This window comes from Giraffa tippelskirchi, chromosome 8 (assembly GCF_054371585.1).
Source record: "Giraffa tippelskirchi isolate mGirTip1 chromosome 8, T2T-mGirTip1v1.2.pri, whole genome shotgun sequence".
NCBI lineage: Eukaryota > Metazoa > Chordata > Mammalia > Artiodactyla > Giraffidae > Giraffa > Giraffa tippelskirchi.
The window spans coordinates 123,128,043-123,147,585 of NC_137282.1; the positions used below are offsets into that span (position 1 = coordinate 123,128,043).

The window sequence follows — 19,543 nt, forward strand, 5'->3', positions numbered from 1 at the left end:
ATCTCATTTTGATTCTCTAGTCAGAGAATAGCTTTCAGACCTGAAGAAAGGGGGGAAATGTACGCTGTAAGCCAAAGGGGGTTCCATTATAAAAGTATAGCTTCTTTAAAGATCTAGGAATATTTATCAGTAGATTATTTTCAGATGATTGGTTTAAAAATTTCAAGAATTGAGGAAATTTACTTGGTGTTTTTAATCCCAAGATCTTTGGAGGGTTAAATATCTGTTCCTCGAATACAGAAGGAATGGATTTTTGGCAAATCATTACGGCTAGTTTCAAATCCATTCATCAAGACCCAACGGCAAAGCCTCTGGACTTTTTCTTCATTTAATCAAGGATATCAGAAGGATGTTTCTGATTTCCAGCCGGCACCTCCTCCACTGTAATTCACCTCCTTTCTTTCAGTAACTCAAGGAATTGTGCTGGTCTGTAAACACTCACTCACTCAAGTCTTGTCAGAACTAAGCCATTTCCAATTCCTTTTAACTGTTCGTCATTAAAAAAAAAACAACAACAAAAAAAACTTTTGCTGCTCTAATTTAATGAATATTTAAACATGTTTTAGCAAGTAATAAAAAAATTATCCAAAACCATCATCTCTTGCTGAATATTTCACATTAGCTAATTGACATCACAGTTGCATGCTGAGTAGGGAAAAGCCAGGGGGTAATCAGATTTCACTTGAGGTCCATTTCAGCAACTTACTAGCCCTGCTGTTTTCAGAAATGCAGTTGACATCTTGAAGCGTCAAAATCCTTACAGAGTTGTGCAGATAGTAAAGCATTTAGCTCAGTGTCTGATACCCTAAAGGACGCAATATGGTGGCCGTCGTGGTATTCCTTAAAAGGCGCCAAGTCTAAATCCAGCTTACTTTCCCTGTAACAGAAGGCCCTTTATATCTTTTCCATGGAGTTAGAACTAATGAGACTTATTCTACCTCCAAAGGAAGACTTCTAACTACCATACACAGGGTACCTTTATTTTTATAATCCTATGAGCAAATATTTGGCTTAAAATCCTGTGAAATAAAATTGGATATTTTAGAGACCTACCCGGGTGCAAACTAAATTAATTCATTCAATGAATGCTTAACAAAACCTACTGCATTTTCTCACAGTTTATAGTAGGAAATAAGAAAAAAACAACCAATATGTATATTTAAATATGGTTTAGTAAGGGCTTTAAAAGAGTAGTGAGTGGTAGACAACTGCCCAAGGGCAACCAGTTAGTATAGATTTGGGTCCTGGGCACTTCTCCATTGCTAAACAAATTGGGAACACATTTACTTCTTGAAGTAACCTAAATTAAGACACTCACTCTAGTCTAGACAACATGCTTAAGTTAGTAACCAGATTTTGTTAAATTTTTAAGACATGCATTGATCTTCAAATAGTCTCACCCAAAGATATATGATTAATCTGATTGGAGCTTAACAGCTCACCTTTAAAAAAATTAAACTGGCAACTTGGAATAAAACTTTTACATTGATGAGATATCTCAAATCTTTACTTTTCTATTTTTTTAGCATAGTTCTTCCTATTGTCTTAGAAAGAGCTGTTTATGTTCTCCTTCCACCAGGAGAAATAAAGCATTTTTCCTGTAATCTTCATTTAAATAATTAATCCTGTAGTTTATAGGTGCTATTTATAAAACTGAGCTACTCTAAAATTCTTTCAAACACACATAGGCTATGAATTAAATGCACAGTAATATCATTTGTTGGAAAAATTAGTACCTAACTGTAGTCCTGATTTTATCCTGAGAGATATTTGTGAAGAAGGCAACAGATAAAGTACTTCCAAAGAAAAAGTGTATTATTTCATGGAAAAATAGCAATCACCATGAGACAATAAATATTCATATTATTTGATTATAAAGAAACATTCCTTTATCTTTCCTATCCTTAAACAATTGCACAATAAAAATAATAATCCATGTATTTAGAACATAAATGTGTTTCCTTCAGTTTCACTTTTTACCTATTGCTATTGGACTTAGATGATAAGAAGAAAAATTAGTCAATACATTGACATGAATTACCCATGGGTTTACATGTGTTCCCCATCCCATCCCTCTGGGTCATCCCATTGCCCCAGCCCTGAGCATTTGTGTACAATATTGTAAAGTAATTAGCCCCCAACTAAAATAAATAAATTTATTAAGAAAAATAAAAATTAAAAAATTAGTCAATAAAAGAGAGATGTTTAACATTCTCTAAAAAGGATAGCAGTACCCACATCGAGAATAAAAAATAATGTCCATATCAAAATTATTTCCTCTACAGAGCTTGGTATATTTTTGAACATATTGTAATAAGGACAGTCATGAATGCGAGTTCATCTAATTATTTTGTTCCTGCTTTATAATCACTTGTATTACTTCCTCATCTCACTCTTGGAGAAGATGATTATTGGCAGGAGATTAAGTCAAAGACCCCGATGCCAACACATTAAAATATGAAGCCTGACATTCATCTTTTCCTATAAAGCCTTAGTTAAGGCTTAAGCTAAAAATGCTTCCCTCCTAAACATTCATGGAGGGGAAATGATAGAAAATGGAATAAGCTATAAATTTAAGTTTGATGTGGACAATAAATTATAGAAGTACCAGATACTTCATATCCCTTGTCAACAAAACGTACTCTTTTGAAAATTACGGGCTTCATCAAGGGGTGATTAAAGCTGAAACCATTTGGGTGATTCAATGAGAGCTTAATGTCTAATCTGAAGGGATGCCTGTATTTCAATTTGGAGAAAAGTTTGCTTTAAAAAATAGTATTAACTTTTAAAGTGATTCTGGTTCCTCATTAATTATACTATATGCTATAAAACAAAATATGGTAAAAAAAAATCTGACTGGGGGAGAACTGCTGAACTGTCTTAAGATAAAATAAATGGGTTCATTGCATCTTCAAAGTGGTCCCCAGCATGGACCCTAACAGAATATTGTAATGACACTATGGCATCACCCTTCTTAACTGTAGTGTTCTGCATGATATCAAAGGGATCTTGGAAAAGTTTCTGGGATTCAACATATTCCAAACTATGAATCCTCCCCCAAATAGATGAGCCTCTCATCATTATAGTCCTAATTTATCCACTCAATTCAGAAATAAGTCCCTTTGATTTGATGGCATAGGATGAGTTCTACTGTATAAACCAGATTTATTTTTTTTAAACTACAACCATGAAAGAAACAACACAGTATCATTCAAGAAATATGACTGAAAATAGAAACAAACTCTCATAAAATCTTGGGATAATATTTTTGTGATTTAAGAATTCTTAAAACTAAAGTTTCTCATTGAGGAGTACATAACATAGGAAAGCCAGCAAAAACAAACAAACAAACAAAAAACATGGAATTATAAAAGGCTCTAAAGAAAAACAAGCATCATGCTGTATCCTGTGACCCTGAAGCAATTCAAGTATTTGTGGTCCAAAAACAATATCTTAACCAAGAGACAATTATCACATTAGATAAATGTATTGTGTGCTCAGTCAGGCTAATCCCTGGTGAATAAATGCATTAGATATTTTAAATTAGATACCATGATATTTACAGATGTTGTACTAAAAATAAAAATGATAATTTTACTGAAGAGTATGGGTTTTTTTTTAGGATTTTATTTTATTTTTTTAATTTATTTATTTATCTATTTTTTACTTTACAATATTGTATTGGTTTTGCCATACATTGACATGAATCTGCCATGGGTGTACATGTGTTCCCCTTCCAGAACCCCCCTCCCTCCTCCCTAAGAGTATGTTTTATTTGAAATTAAAAACACAAACCCTCTCCTTTATGAACTTGAGTTAGGTTCAGTGAAAACCAATACCACCAAAGACATTTATGAAATGGGTTTTGATGAAATTCGAAATTAAACTAATCATTCTTCATTTTTAATGACTAACTAATAAAGTATAATCTTTAAAATCCATTGAATTGAAAAAGACAGATTCTGAAAACAAGAAGTCTGCATGGCTGGTGAGGGAAGAGCTTCTCTCACTTCTGTGAAGGCAGGCCCTTGTGAGCAGATTTTGGAAACATCCATCTAAATGGGCAGAGGGTCTATGATGAAGGAACACTTCTACTATGTACGACTCCACATAGTAACTCTAGACATAGGATAAGGGGCATCTGGTGACACGGTGATGGTGTCACTTTCTCAAGCCTCCAGAAATCTCCCAATATTGGAAATCTCCTTTTTGGGGGAGTTGGGGGTGGGGGTGGGGGGAGACCATGCAGCATGCAGGATATTAGTTCCCCAACCAAGAATTGAACCCATGTCCCCTGCAGTGGAAGTTCAGAGTCTTAACCATAGGGAATTCCCCTATGTTATCCTTCAGTGAACCATAAAAGGTCAAAATTCAGAAAAGAAGCTAGAGGAAAAAGCTACCCATCTCCCTGCAACAAGTAACTCCCACCCCAGTTCAACAGATTCAGATATATAGAGCATACTCTGGGCCACGGTTGGATAATACATAGTTCGTTATCAGAGATACACAATGTAAGAGATACTGTCAACTAATGTTCACCTAGACACCTCTTAGCATTCCCCACTAACAAGTCCTACTTTACAGACAAAGGAATATACAGAATATGAGAATATACAGTTTTATTCTCCAGATCATGCTAAAATATGTAGATTCATAAACCAGTGGTCAAAATATCACCTGGTTGCAAACACTAACATTTGACAAATAATAATATTATTTGAAACACTATAATTGCACACACAAAATAATGGGCTTCATGCAGTCAAAGATATACTGCCTAAACAAATAGCATAAAAATAACATAGGAACTATATCATGTCATGGACTTGGTAATTGATTTCATTCATTTCCTCCACTGGGACTTCATTAGAGCCTTTGTAATGGACTTATGAAACAAGAGGCTTTAATTTAATTTACCCACTGAAGCAGAATCTGGTAATTTTATAGTTAATGACTCTTAATAGCAAGTCAAGAATGCCCTGGAGCCATGTGAGAGCAGCTGGGTCTCTGGGAAGGATTTCCACCTTCTATCTCATTCATGGAGGTCAGATCAGTGAGACGGATAAAGATGTTCAGACCGTGATCGGATTTAAGAGGTTAAGTTAAGTGCTTGGCTAATGTATTCCCACCCTGTGGAAGCCAGATAGTGTGTTAAAGTGAAAGTGTTAGTCGCTTAGTCGTGTCCAACTCTCTTTGGCCCCATGGACTGTAGCCCACTAGGCTACTCTGTCCGTGGAATTCTCCAGGCAAGAATACTGGAGTGGGTTTGCATACCCTCCTCCAGGGCATCTTCCCAACCCAGGGACTGAAACCACATTTCCTGTGTGTCCTGCATTGCAGGCAGATTTTTACCATCTGAGCCACCTATGAATCACCCAATTTGAAAGGTGGCCAGTTGCCCAGATGTAACCCCATTTTACCTCTACTCTGTTGATTGATCAATGTGAACAGAAGTGGACACTCTTAAATATTTTTTTAAGATTTTCTATGTGGACTTTATTTTTAAAGTCTTTATTGAGTTTGTATAATCCTGCTTCTGGTTTATGTCTTGGTTTTTTGCCTGTGAGACATGTGGGATCTCAGCTACCCAACCAGGGATTGAACCCACACCTCCTGCATTGGAAAGTGAAGTCTTAATCATCACGGACCACCATCCTGGAAGCACTTAAATATTAACAATTATTTAAAATTCCAAAGGACAGGGATACACTCAGAGATATACAATGTAATCAAGTTTCCCAGAGCTACCTTACAGCTCCTACCCAGACTCTACTGATAAATTAATGATGACTCCCATTCTATTCACCAAGATGCTTTCACCATGTCATCCTATGCTAAGAGCAGCATTTTATTTTGGTAAATGAAAAACTTGAAAACAGAAATTTTCTAAAAAACATGAGCAATCTTAGAAAACATCACCAAAATTTACTCTGCTTTTGAGCCAACACTGACCTTCTGTTCCAAAAGCAATGTGTTTGTTGGGATTGCTGCAAAAGCCTTGTAGCTGGACTTGGTCTTGTATTGCTAGAATGGGGGTAACCAGAAAGTAAGAATGGAGTTGAAAAGGGGAAAGAATGTGACATAATTTTAGACCAACTCTACCAAGTTAAACGATATGTTACCAAATGAAGGACACAATGATTATGATTCAACAACTTGCTTTTGACAGAAAAAATTAGCTCTTCATGTTAATGTTTTATTAGAATGAGAAGCAAAGAAATACCACAGTAAAACATCAGCCTAGGGATTATAGGCAATTATATGCTATATCGTTTCAGAATTTAAAAACATTCCTTTTTATAAAGTTACACGTAAATTTCTCATTGGCAGTATGCACTGAGAAGAATACTATTGTATAAATATTTGGGGTATATTTGCTTGATTCTCAAAGGAATGTAGGTTTTTTTTTTATGGTGCTGTAATTAAAAAATATTATGCCAATAAGTTTAATTGAACTCGATACATTCTCTTGCATCATTTATAAAAACAGTGATCAGAACACATAAAATTTGGCCATAATTTTTAAAAAGTAGTATTTTGAATAGATGTGATAGCAATTTAACTCCATTAACGGGAAAACTAGAAAGCCATGCTCTTGGTCTTAAATTCATTTTTTAAACTTCATCACCCTCTCCTGCACTTTCCAATACAGTGATATTAAAGAATCAAAAGATAAAATATTCCAAGTTTTAAGTAAAAGTTGGGGTAATCTAATTCAGCTTTGTAGAGTATTTGGGATCAAGCATGAGGAAACTGTAGAAATCAGGATCACAGACATAATCAAAATTCCAGTGTTGACACTGCTCTGGGTGCCAAGTTCAAGGTTCCTCTCACTTCAAAAGCTCCTGTCTCAGGGGCTTCCCCACCGGCCCCAAAGCTGTGGAAGACACACACAGCACCAGGCTGTCTTCATCCCCTGCAAGCAAACCAAAGGATAGACAGAAGAAGACAGAGGAATCAAGTAAAATAAAAAAACGCCAGGGCTGGAAGAAGCAACGCTTCAGCCCCTGCAAGACCTGAGTCTCTCTGTTGACCTGGTACAGTAAGCCCCCTACATACGAACAAGTTCCGTTCCAAGAGCGCATTGGTAAGTTCAATGTGTTTGTAAGTCCAACAAAGTTAGCCTAGGTACTCAACTAACACATCTGGCTATATAGTACTGTACTATAATAGGTCTGTAATACTTTTCATACAAATAAAATGTACATAAAAAACAAACACAAAAAATGAAACATTTTCAAATTTACAGTACAGTACCTTGAAAGGTTCAGTAATACAGTACAACAGCTGGGATATAGGGGCTGGCATGAACGTTCACATCTTTGAAAGGTTGAATCCTGAAGGCTCATGTGTAGGGGACTTACTGTACTGCTACAGTCTCCAGAAAATAACGTGTTTAGATTAAGGATTGAAGCAAAATGCCATCTCAACATGGAGAATAAGTGCTGACATCTATAACTAGGCAAATAACATGCATTGCCTCATTTAATTTTGCAGAATCCCTATAACTAAACAATCATTAAACAAAGGCTATGTGGTGAGTTCAGATGACTCATCTAAGACCACAGCCCATATAAAATCTAAAAGATTTGGAATTCAGGTCCAACAGGCCCATATTTCTCAATAAGATATCTTCTCCCAAGAAATATCTAAACACATGAATAATGCAGAAAAAAAATGTTATTAATACTCCACAGTGGTTTTGTGGATATTTAATTGCAACAATAGTTGCAATAATAATAATAACTAACAATCACTACAAGCCAGGTACCCTCTAAAAGCTTACTGTGTATTATCTCCCTGAGTTATCAAAATAAACCTATGACATAGATACTATATTACATTCACTTTATATATGGAAACTAAAAGGCTTCCCTAATAGCTCAGTTGGTAAAGAATCCACCTGCAATGCAGGAGAACCCGGTTCTATTCCTGGGTCGTCAAGATCCTCTGGAGAAGGGACAGGCCACCCACTCCAGTATTCTGGCCTGGAGAATTCCATGGACTGTATAGTCCATGGGGTCACAAAGAGTCGGACAAGACTGAGCGACTTTCACTTTCACTTCAAAGCAGAGAGACGTTAAGAAAGAACTTATCTAAGGTCACTAGCTACTAAATCACAGCTGGGATTTGAACATGGGTGCTCCAGGTCAATAGCTATGATTCACCTACCATAGGACCTCACCTCATCTTTCAGGTGCATAATTATTTACAACCTTTGCTCTCCTACCCCCAGCTGCTCTTAAGAATATAGCTGGAAAAGCTTGTACAGAGCAATATCTTGCTATTATACATGTAATGCCATATAATCTTAGAATCAGAAGTGAAATTGAAGGCAATTTGGCTCAATCCCCTCAGCCAAAGCATGAATCTCTCTGATCCCTTGTTCAGCCATACCTCCCAAGGTAGCACGTTTAGTTCTGTTAGAATTAGTACAAAATTCTCCTTTATATTGAGACAAAACATGCTCCTGCTAACTTACTCCTAGAGCACATCGGTCCTCTGTTTCCCTGTTTGACTAAGAACTCGCTTCTGCGTGGCGGTTATACTGCTATTTCGTCCAGTCCCTTCCTTCCTGATCCTCAGCTGAAGAACTCCACTATCACATCCTCTGTCAATATTCCTTTAACATTTTTAAAATTTAATTTTGATTTTATATTAGAGTATACTTGTTTTATAGTGTTGCATTTAAAAAATGATACAAATGATCTTATTTACAAAACAGAAGCAGACGGACAGAATTTGAAAACAAATTTATGTTTACCAAAGGGGAAAGGTGCGGGGAAGGATAAATTAGCAGTGTGGGATTAACATATACACACTACTATATGTAAAATTTAAAAAGATATGTTTAACTAGATGTATTTTTAACACAAGGTAGAATATCATCATCATTTACATGATGTTGACAATAAACTCAATTAATACAGTGAAGATAATAATCATTGGAATTGTCTCCTTAGTTTTTGTGGTATGTTTAGAATACAGAAGAGAGTGAAGTTGAAGTCATTTTATATTATTGGATCACAGTGACTATGCTATAGTCTAAAATTCCTAATTCTTTCATCTCTTCTTTAAATTAATTGATTCAATTGGTGGCTAATTACATTACAATATTGTGGTGGTTTTGCCATACATCTACATGAATCAGCCACGGGTGTAAGGTGTCCCCTCATCCAGAACCCCCCCCCCTCCAACTCACTCCCCAACCCCATGGAGAACAGTGTGAAGATTCCTTAAAAAACTGAAAATAGAACTGCCATACGACCCAGCAATCCCACTGCTGGGGATACACACAGAGGAAACCAGAATTGAAAGAGACACACATGTGTCTAAGGTCTTAGACACCCCAATGTTCATTGCAGCAGTTTACAATAGCTAGGACATGGAAGCAACCTAGATGTCCATCGGCAGATGAATGGATATGGAAATTGTGGTACATAGACACAATGGAATATTACTCTTTCATCTCTTTTTAACATTTGTTAAAACTAAACTCCATCCTGTAGTTATGCTTTATTCCCCTCTAGATCCAGAAATAGAACTTTAGGCATTATTTCTATCCAATTTCACTGATTAGATTTGGTTTGGCATTGTAAACTGTAAAGACAATAATTTTATGTTATTTCATGAACAATTTTTATCTTCATCCAAGTCACAAATTAAGGATAGAAAGATCTTGTCAACTGGATTCTGCCAACCTGGTGGGCATCGATCTATCTTGTAAATTTACTTGGATACAGCGGTCCAACTAACGGAGTCATTCAACAAGTTATTATTGGTATCTACTTTGTCACGTGCATTATTCTAAATATTAGATATTCAGCAGTAAACAAAACTCACAAAGACTTTACTCTCTAGAGTTGATACCTCATTGAACTGAAACAAACAAATAAGTGATAAAGAAAAGTTCTAGAAAGATAAATAATATTCAGAAAATTAAAGTAAGATGATGAGATAGAGAATGATCTCAAGGATGCTTTGGATTCACCATTCAGAACAAATGGGAATTCACAGAAATACATCACTAGACCTCTAATAGGTCTAGTGGAAGATAGGAAAAAAGGAAGATATCTTTCTTTGTTCATGATATCATGAAAGACATCACAAAAGCTGGAACCAGGAAGGCATTCCACAAATGTCTATTGCTTTAAGAAAATCTCTGACCTCCAGTTATAGTTGTTTTTGTAAACATTCACAAACTAAGAATTTGCCATAATTTTCAGAATTTACCTTCAAATTTTGTGTGAAAAAAAATTGCTTGCTTCTTTTTTCTGGTAAATATCTTTTTTCCCATAATTTACAATAGTTTTGCAATAGAAGTAGAAACTTCATCTTTCTTTTTTTGTGATACAATTTTTCTAGACCAGGAGATTGAACTTCTTTAGACCAACCAGATGTACTTTCTAGTACTTCATGTATCTGGAGCCTTATGCTTCTCTAAGATACATGTTCCCTTCATGGATCAAGGTAAATTGAACATGGTCAAGAAGGAAATAGCAAGATTGAATATCAACATATTAAGAATCAAGCGAGTCCCAGAAAAACATCTACTTCTGCTTCATGGACTATGCTAAAGCCTTTGACTCTGTGGATCACAACAAACTGGAAAATTCTTAAAGAGATGGCAGTACCAGACAAGCTTACCTATCTCCTGAGAAACCTGTATGCGGGTCAAGAAGCAACAATTAGAATCAGACATGGAACAATGGACTGTTTCAAAATTGGGAAAGGAGTACATCAAGACTGTATATTGTCACTAGAGTACATCAAGCGAAATGCTGGGCTGGATGAATCACAAGCTGGAGTCAAGAGAGTTGGGAGAAGTATCAACAATCTCACATATGCAGATGATACCACTGTAATGGCAGAAATGCAAAAGGGCAAAATGGTTATCTGAGGAGGCCTTACAAATAGCTGAGAAAAACAGAAGCTAAAGGCAAAGGAGAAAAGGAAAGATGTACACATTTGAATGCAGAGTTCCAAAGAATAGTAAGGAGACATAAGAAAGCCCTCCTCAGTGATCAATGCTAAGGAATACAGGAACAATTGAATGGGAAAAACTAGAGATCTCTTCAAGAAAATTAGAGATACCAAGGGAACATTCCATGCAAAGAAGGGCAAAAAGGAGAGAAATCGTTTGGACCAAGAGAAGCAGGAGATATTAAGAAGAGGTGGCAAGAATACACAGAAGAACTACACAAAAAAGATCTTCATGACCCAGATAACCACGATGGTGTGATCACTCACCTAGAGCCAGACATCCTGAAATGCAAGGTCAAGTGGGCCTTAGGAAGCATCACCATGAACAAAGTTAGTGGAGGTGATGGAATTCCAGCTGAGCTATTTCAAATCCTAAAAGATGATGCTGTGAAAGTGCTGCACTCGATATGCCAGCAAATTTGGAAAACTCATCAGTGGTCACAGGACTGGAAAAGGTCACTTTTCATTCCAATCATAAAGAAAGATAATGCCAAAGAATGCTTAAACTACCACGCAGTTGCACTCATCTCACACGCTAGCAAAGTAATGCTCAAAATTCTCCAAGCCAGGCCTCAACAGTACATGAACCATGAACCTACAGATGTTCAAGCTGGATTTAGAAAAGGCAGAGGAACCAGAGATCAAATTGCCAACATCCACTGGATCATAGAAAAAGCAAGAGAATTCCAGAAAAACATCTATTTCTGCTTTATTGATTACGCCAAAGCCTTTAACTGTGTAGATCACAACAAACTGTGGGAAATTCTTCAAGAGATGGGAATACCAGACCACCTTACCTGCCTCCTGAGAAACCTCTATGCAGGTCAAGAAGCAACAGTTAGAACTGGACATGGAAAAACAGACTGGTTCCAAATTTGGAAACGTCAAAGCTGTATACTTTCACTCTGCTTATTTAACTTATATGCAGAATATATCATGAGAAATGACAGGCTGGATGAAGCACAAGGTGGAATCAAGATTTCCAGGAGAAATACCAATAACCTCAGATATGCAGATGACACCACCCTTAAGGCAGAAAGTGAAGACGATCTATAGAGCCTCTTGATGAAAGTGAAAGAGGAGAGTGGAAAAGCTGGCTTAAAACTCAACATTCAAAAAACTTAGATCATGGCATCTGGTTCCATCACTTCATGGCAAATAGATGGGGAAACTGTGGAAACAGTGGCTGACTTTATTTTTCTGGGCTCCAAAATCACTGCAGATGGTGATTGCAGCAATGAAATTAAAAGACACTTACTCCTTGGAAGGAAAGTTATGACCAACCTAGACAGCATATTAAAAAGCAGAGACATTACTTTGCCAACAAAGGTTCGTCTAGTCAAGGCTATGGTTTTTCCAGTGGTCATGTATGGATGTGAGAGTTGGACTGTGAAGAAAGCTGAGCGTCGAAGAATTGATGCTTTTGAACTGTGGTGTTGGAGAAGACTCTTGAGAGTCCCTTGGACTGCAAGGAGATCCAACCAGTCCATCCTAAAGGAGATCAATCCTGGGTGTTCATTGGAAGGACTGATGTTGAAGCTGAAACTCCAATACTTCGGCCACCTGATACGAAGAACTGACTCATTGGAAAAGACTCTGATGCTGGGAAAGATTGAAGGTGGGAGGATAAGGGGATGACAGGGGATGAGATGGTTGGATGGCATCACTGTCTCACTGGACATGAGTTTGAGCAGGCTCTGGAAGTTGATGATGGATAGGGAAGCCTGGCATGCTGCAGTCCATGTGGTTGCAAAGAATCTCATATGACTGAGCAACTGAACTGAACTGAACTGAATGGCAGAAATTGAAGAGAAACTAAAGAACCTCTTTATGAGGGTAAAAGAGGGGAGTGAAAAAGCTGGCTTGAAACTCAACATTAAGAAAACTAATGGCATCTTGTCCAATCACTTCATGACAAATATATGGGGAATAGGTGGAAACAGTGACAAATTTATTTTCTTTGTTTCAAAAATCACTGCAGATGGTGAGTACAGCTATGAAATCAAAAGATGCTTGCTCCTTGGAAGAAAAGTTATGACAAACCTAGATAGCATAGTAAAAAGCAAAGACATCATTTTGCCAACAAAGGTGCGTATAGTCAAAGCTATGGTTTTTCTAGTGGTCATGTACAGATTGTGAGAGTTGGACCATAAAGCTGAGCACAGAAGAATTGAAGCTTTCGAACCGTGGTGCTGGAAAAGACTCTTGATTGTCCCTTGGACTCCTAGGAAATCAAACCAGTCAATCCTAAAGGAAATAAGTCTTGAATATTTATTGGAAGGACTGATGCTGAAGTTGAAGCTTCAAAACTTTGGCTAGCTGTTGAGAAGAGCCAACACTTTTGAAAAGACTGTGATGCTGGGAAAGACCAAAGGCAAAAGGAGAACAGGGCAGCAACGAGATGGTTAGATAGCATCATTGACTCTTATTGCCATAAGAGATGCCTTTTATGTTCACTATATTTCCTCTGTGTTTTCTTAACAATATTCTAATTTGGAACACATTTCTTCTTCAGCATTTCAAGGCTTCCAGGTATTAAATCAAATATATTGACTTCTCGTCTTTGGTTTAAAATGACAAATCATTCCAGTCACTGTAATTATAACTCAAGTAATAATAGGCTGTAATATTACAGACTGGTATCACCTTTAACAAATCATACAAGGTAGAACCAACCAGGCTGACTTTGAATCCAGCAAAAAAATTCAATGATAACTATTGTTTCTCTTCAACTTGCAATCTATGCTTTCAGCCATCATTCAATAAATATTTCTTAAATATCTACTACATGACAGGTGCAGGACAAAGTTTAGGTTTAAAAAAAGAACTGGTATTTTGTATGCAAGTTTATCAGGGCTAATTCTATTTATAGGCAATGCTAGATATTGCAACATAAATCCTGGGTGTGAAGATGAGGATAGCAAGAACACCCTCCCCTTCAGAAAATATTTCCTACCACTACTGTCACCAGCATCCCTTCATTGTGTGTGCGTGTGTGCATGCTAAGTCACTTCAGTTGTGTCAGAGTTTGTGTGACCCTATGGCTTGTAGCCTGTCAGGCTCTTGTGTCCATGGGATTCTCCAGGCAAGAATACTGGAGTGGGTTGCCATGCCCTCCTCCAGGGGATCTTCCCCACCCAGGGACAGAACCTGTGTCTCTTACATCTCTTGCATTAGCAGGCAGGTTCTTTACCACTAGCGCCACCTGGGAAGCCCAGGTAAAAGTGTTAGTCCCTCAGTTGTGCCCAACTCTGTGGACCCTATGGACTGTATCCCACCAGGCTCTTCTGTCCACGAGCTTTCCCAGGCAAGAATACTGGAGTGGGTAGCCATTCACTTCTGTTCCTGACCCAAGGATCGAACCCAGGTCTCCTGCATTGTAGGCAGATCCTTTACTGTCTGAGCCACCAGGGAAGCCCCCATCCCCCATCACTGACACGTTAAATTCACCACAGGCTCTAGTAGTAAAGAGCTATGTGACCTCAAAACAAACTGTACTACTTGCCTTGAGAATCAGGGATTTGAACCCACGGCTACACTTTCAGTACAGTCAGCTTCTCTGTCTAGAAGCATGCATCGCATGGCTGAGAGCATCCCTCCGAATGTAAGCTTCCTGCTCCTCGGGGACCATGTTTACACTGCCCTAGTAAGAGTCTCCCTGAGAGGAAAGCTCAAGCCAAGCCCTGATCCACTTCACAGAAGGAAGCTGCCCAGACATGTCCCTGACATCTAAATTACTGGCAGAACACAAGGTCCACAAAGAGCCTGACAACTGAAGTGGTGCGGGCGTAGCAGGCTGGCTGTAGATAACGGCCAGGCAGAGAAGGTGTAAGCTGCTAGGAGAAGTTCCCCGAACAGCTCTGCCCAGGTCCCTTCTCCACAGCCAATTTATTTTGTGTGTGTTTCTAGCAAATGTATAGCATTTATTTCATTGCATTACAAGATTCTACCATCCATATTAGCCTCATAGGTCATCTAGAGGAGAGATTTTATATTATTTCCAACACCTAGTACCAACCTGGCAAAGAACAAACGTTCAGCAAATAATTGAAGTATTTAATTAAAAACTACAGAAAGATTCAGGAGGTATAAAAAAACCAAAATTTTAATTCCTCATCTGCTGTTCAAGTCTTAGAAAAGTCTCTTTGAGTTAAACTGCACAATCATCCCTTAGTAAAAATGCAAAACTCCCTGAGGAGTAAAAAAATAGGGCTTTGGTCTATCATTGTCACTTGAGTGTGAATCCTCCCTAAGACGAGTTTGGAAAAGCTAGCTGAAGAGAAGCAAAAGAATAGGATACAGAATTGGTTAGTTCTGAGATAGCAGGGATGTGACAATCGTGAAAATCTAGAATCCCCAGAAAGGTGCCAAGGTGGAGGATGTGGAGGAGAAGACAGTGGAACAAAAACAGAAAAAGGAAACAAAAAGATACACATGTCTAGTGTCAGCTATTTTAATGCCAGTTTACATACAGCTGGCTTTGATGATGGCTGAATGTTTGCTAAAATACCTACAAAATACACCCAGAAATATTATCTTCTCCGTCACTGCCACCCGAGGCACCATCATCCATTGCTCCCGCACCCCAGGTGGTTGCAATAGCTTCGGAAGGTCTCCTATCTTCCCTCTCACCCTCTAATGGTCACAGCACAGCAGGCAGAGATTAAATTGTGTCAAATGAATGAAACTGGGTCATTTATAGAGATGAGGATGGACTTAGAGACTGGCATACAGCATGAAGTAAGTCACAAAGAGAAAAACAAATAGTTTATATTAAAATGTATATGTGGAATCTAGAAAAATGGTATAGATGATCTTATTTGCAAAGCAGAAATAGAGACTCAGACATAGAAAACAAACATACGGATACCAAGTGGGGAAGGGAGGTGGGATGAATCGGGAGATCAGGATTGACATATATATATACACTATTGATAGGTATAAGATACAAAACTAACTAATAAGAACCTGTTGTATAGCATAGGGAACTCTATTCAGTGCTATGTGGTGACCTAATGGGAAGGAAATCAAAAAAAGAGGGGATATATGTATATGTGCGACTTCCCAAGTGGCTCAGTGGTAAAGAATCTGCCTGCAATGCAGAAGACGTGGGTTCTGTCCCTGAGTCGGGAAGATCCCCTGGAGAAGAAAGCGGCAACCCACTCCAGTATTCTTGCCTGGGAAATCCCATGGACAGAGGAGCCTTGTGGGCTACAGTCCATGGGGTCACAAAGAGTCAGACCTCACTTAGTGACTAAACAACAACAACAGTATGTATATGGGTGGCTGATTCACTTTGCTATACAGTAGAAACTAGCACAACATTGTAAAGCAACTGTGCTCCAATAAAAATTAAATAAATTTAAAAAAGTAAAACATTCCAGTGGTTTCCTGACTTACTCAAGTTAAACATCAAAGATTTAGCATAGTTCACTGTGCTAAATATCTTGTGATAATCTATAAAGTAAGAGAATCTGGAAAATAACATATATATATATATATATATATATATATATATATGTATCACTTTGCTGTACATCTGAAACTAACATGATATTGTAAATCACCTATGCATCAGTAAAAATAAATAACTTAAAATAAAATAAAAAATACTGAAGACTTAGAAGTGGTCCACAAGACCTCACAGGACCAAGCTCTCACAGTTACATCTCCCTCTGACATCCTCAGCTTCCCCCACTCCCTCTGCTTTTGCTACACTGGCTCCCTATCTGTTCTTTGGACCTGCCTAGTGGTCTCTGGCCCTAGGAATTTTTCCTGACTATACTGTCTCAAGAAGCATCACCTCTGTGGATGTCGCCCTCTCAAAGAAACCTATCTCCACCACCCAATATAAATCTATGAAAACCACCACCTCTTACCCTGATAGACTTTTCTCCATACCACTTAGGATCTTCTCATAGATAAGAACGTTCATTTATTGGGGAGGGAAGATTGTTTTCACCGCAGATTGTAAATGTTCTTTTAGGAGGCATTTTGTGCAATTTTGGCTCAACATCTTCACAACTTTGAAACGTATACATAATAAGCACTCAATACATACTGATTGTAGGAATGAGTGATTTGTTTTGAACCCAGATTAACCATTTTTCCTCATGGAGGTACATTTCATATTGTTTGTTTCCCAGATTACATGAGGATCAGCAGAAATGGAGAAAGTCACATAGAAGCTCACCACCACGTTTCCAGTGTGATATATTTGGAAATGTTATGATGCCTTAAAGGAATGAGAGTTTATAAATAAAATATCAGCTATAAAAGTTCAGGAAATATCAAAAAGCTCCCAAATGATTATCTAAATAAGCTATGTGCTCAGATAGCTTTCAAACCAGGACAGCCACTTCACTGGCCCCTCACAGAGCTTCAGGCCATTATCAGTGAGGGGCAAAATGAATGAGTTTTTGCTATAATGACCATCCCAAATTTCCATATGGAATGCCATGATAATCCACTAGGAGAAAAATATAAACTATTTTATAAGTGAAGGCCAAATATATTAGGAGTCCAAATACAACTCCATGGATTAGTTTTCTGATATTCAGGCTTTCCCAAGGTGAAAAGAAAGGTTTCCAACAATACACATGTTGATCAAAGAGCCATGGGAGCAACTTTCAAGGAGACACTCATCTTGTCCAGGGCCATGATTATAATGTGAAGCAATATTTTCAACCATATCTGAAATTAAAATATAACCATTACATTATATAAACAGGTTCAGAACCTTAAGATTCTATCTATGAGAACGAAATATCAAACATGGCTTATCCCTGAATTTAGCTCAGCATTATCCAGCTGTTCCACTTTATTTTCACATCAAAGGAGAATCGAGCTCAGGCTTAGAACTAATACCTTTCAAGCACTGACATTTTAATTTGATCGTCATCTGTATTACAGGACCACTCTCCTTTTGGGATCTGGCACTGAGGGAAGCTGATCTAAATCTGAATTCAGAGAGGGTTCTGTGCTCAGGTTAGAACAACAGTGGAAAGAGCCAGATAAGAAGCTCCATAAAAGCACGGAAATTATTTGATATCCCAAAGCTTTTGTCTATTTCCTATCAATCTATAAAATAATCTTGGCAATTTAAGCAAAGCTAGTCAAACATCAAAAGAAAGTGGGAACTGGAGTAAGCTTTATCTCTTCCAGTATCCATCAGTGTTCATTTTAATGAACTTTTTATACTTAAGTTATAGATTCTCTGGTGGCTCAGACAGTAGAGTCTGCCTGAAATGTGGGAGACGTGGGTTTGATCCCTGGGTCAGGAAGATCCCCTGGAGAAGGACATGGCAACACACTCCACTATTCTTGCCTGGAGAATCCCATGGACGGAGGGGAATGGTGGGCTACAGTCCATAGGGTCGCAAAGAGTCAGACATGACTGAGCAACTTCACTTTACTTTCAAAAGAAAGTAAAGTGAAGTTGCTCAGTCATTTTTAACTCTCTCTTTCTCTCTCTCTATATATATACATGGGCTGATTTTTACCTAGAGAGATAACAGCAAAAAACAAGGAAATAAATATGATAAAGAAGAGTGTTATTCAAGAGAAACTAATTTTTCAGAAGTTATTATAAATTTCATCCATTATATGAAACATTTTTCTGTGCAAAGAAACAGATAAAAATGGATAAATTATAACCACTCTTCATACTTTAATACAGTTCATCAAATTTTATCATGTATTTCTACAAGCTTGAATTATATGAACTTGGAAATAAAGAAAATAAACAGGAATAAATAAAGCAAATGCCAAGAATTCTTCAATATTGGGAGTAGTAAGTGAGCTGTGGAGGAACAGGTCATCGAAAAACTTGATTTTAGGACAAAAAGATTTTATCAGAAATCCCTTCAGGCTCCTCCTCTTCCAACTCTTCAAAAACAGGGCAAAACATAAACAAAGCAGAGTGAACCACAAACAGAAACTCACTCAAGAAGCCAGCGGAGTAAAACTCCTTTTCACAAAGGTAAAGAATAATTTAAGTATAATGCAGTGTGGTTTAAGAGATAATTGCCAATAAATTCAGGAAAAGGTGATGTTTAAATCACCAGGGTTTTTTTTTTAAATACATCACAAGTGAATTCCATAATAACATATGTATTGAAAAAATAACCACCAGCTCATTTACTTCAAATAAACCACTTTTTCAAATTTAGAATTAGAGTAAAAGATTTCTTCCATCCCATTTGCTTTTTAAAATAGAAGGCCTTCATAATCTGGAAAAATACATTTTAAAATGATCCAAATATTATATCAATTGATCATTCTAATCATCATCTCATGATGATGATTTCCTTCCTAAGAATTAATAAATCAGGCTAAAATTATAATGAATATGAGTTATTGCTTTGTTGCAGTAAATCTCAGTAAAAAAAAAAAAGGCTTCAAGATTTAGTAGACTTCAATTAATATAAATGTCATCTCAGTCAGTATGAGAAACATTACCTGAGCAAGCTATTCATTGAACAACAGTTTCTTGGTACAGAGAATGGAGAAAATAATACGACCAATCTTATACGGTCATAACAAAATTAAAAGACATAGT

At 37.4% G+C, this 19,543-nt stretch overlaps 1 protein-coding gene and 1 long non-coding RNA gene across 51 annotated transcripts in view; both read right to left on the reverse strand.

Moving 5' to 3' along the window:
* MLIP (muscular LMNA interacting protein) overlaps positions 1 to 19,543 on the reverse strand; it is a 277,308-nt gene that overhangs the window by 103,146 nt on the left and 154,619 nt on the right. For 39 of the 50 annotated variants that reach the window (XR_014062029.1, XR_014062031.1, XR_014062028.1 and 36 more), the window contains one exon: positions 5,953 to 6,024. The exons of the other annotated variants lie outside the window; for them this stretch is intronic. Coding sequence is in view for 35 of the 39 variants with exons in the window: in XM_081519837.1 (XP_081375963.1) it covers positions 5,953 to 6,024 (72 nt within the window). In the remaining 4 variants the exon portion in view is untranslated. The remainder of the gene's footprint in view (positions 1 to 5,952; positions 6,025 to 19,543) is intronic. 50 annotated transcript variants of the gene reach the window in all.
* On the reverse strand, positions 10,337 to 14,653 carry LOC145517429 (uncharacterized). Its single transcript, XR_014062038.1, has 2 exons — positions 14,301 to 14,653; positions 10,337 to 14,077 (listed from the first exon to the last, which is right to left on the reverse strand). It is a non-coding gene; the product is annotated as an uncharacterized LOC145517429 (long non-coding RNA).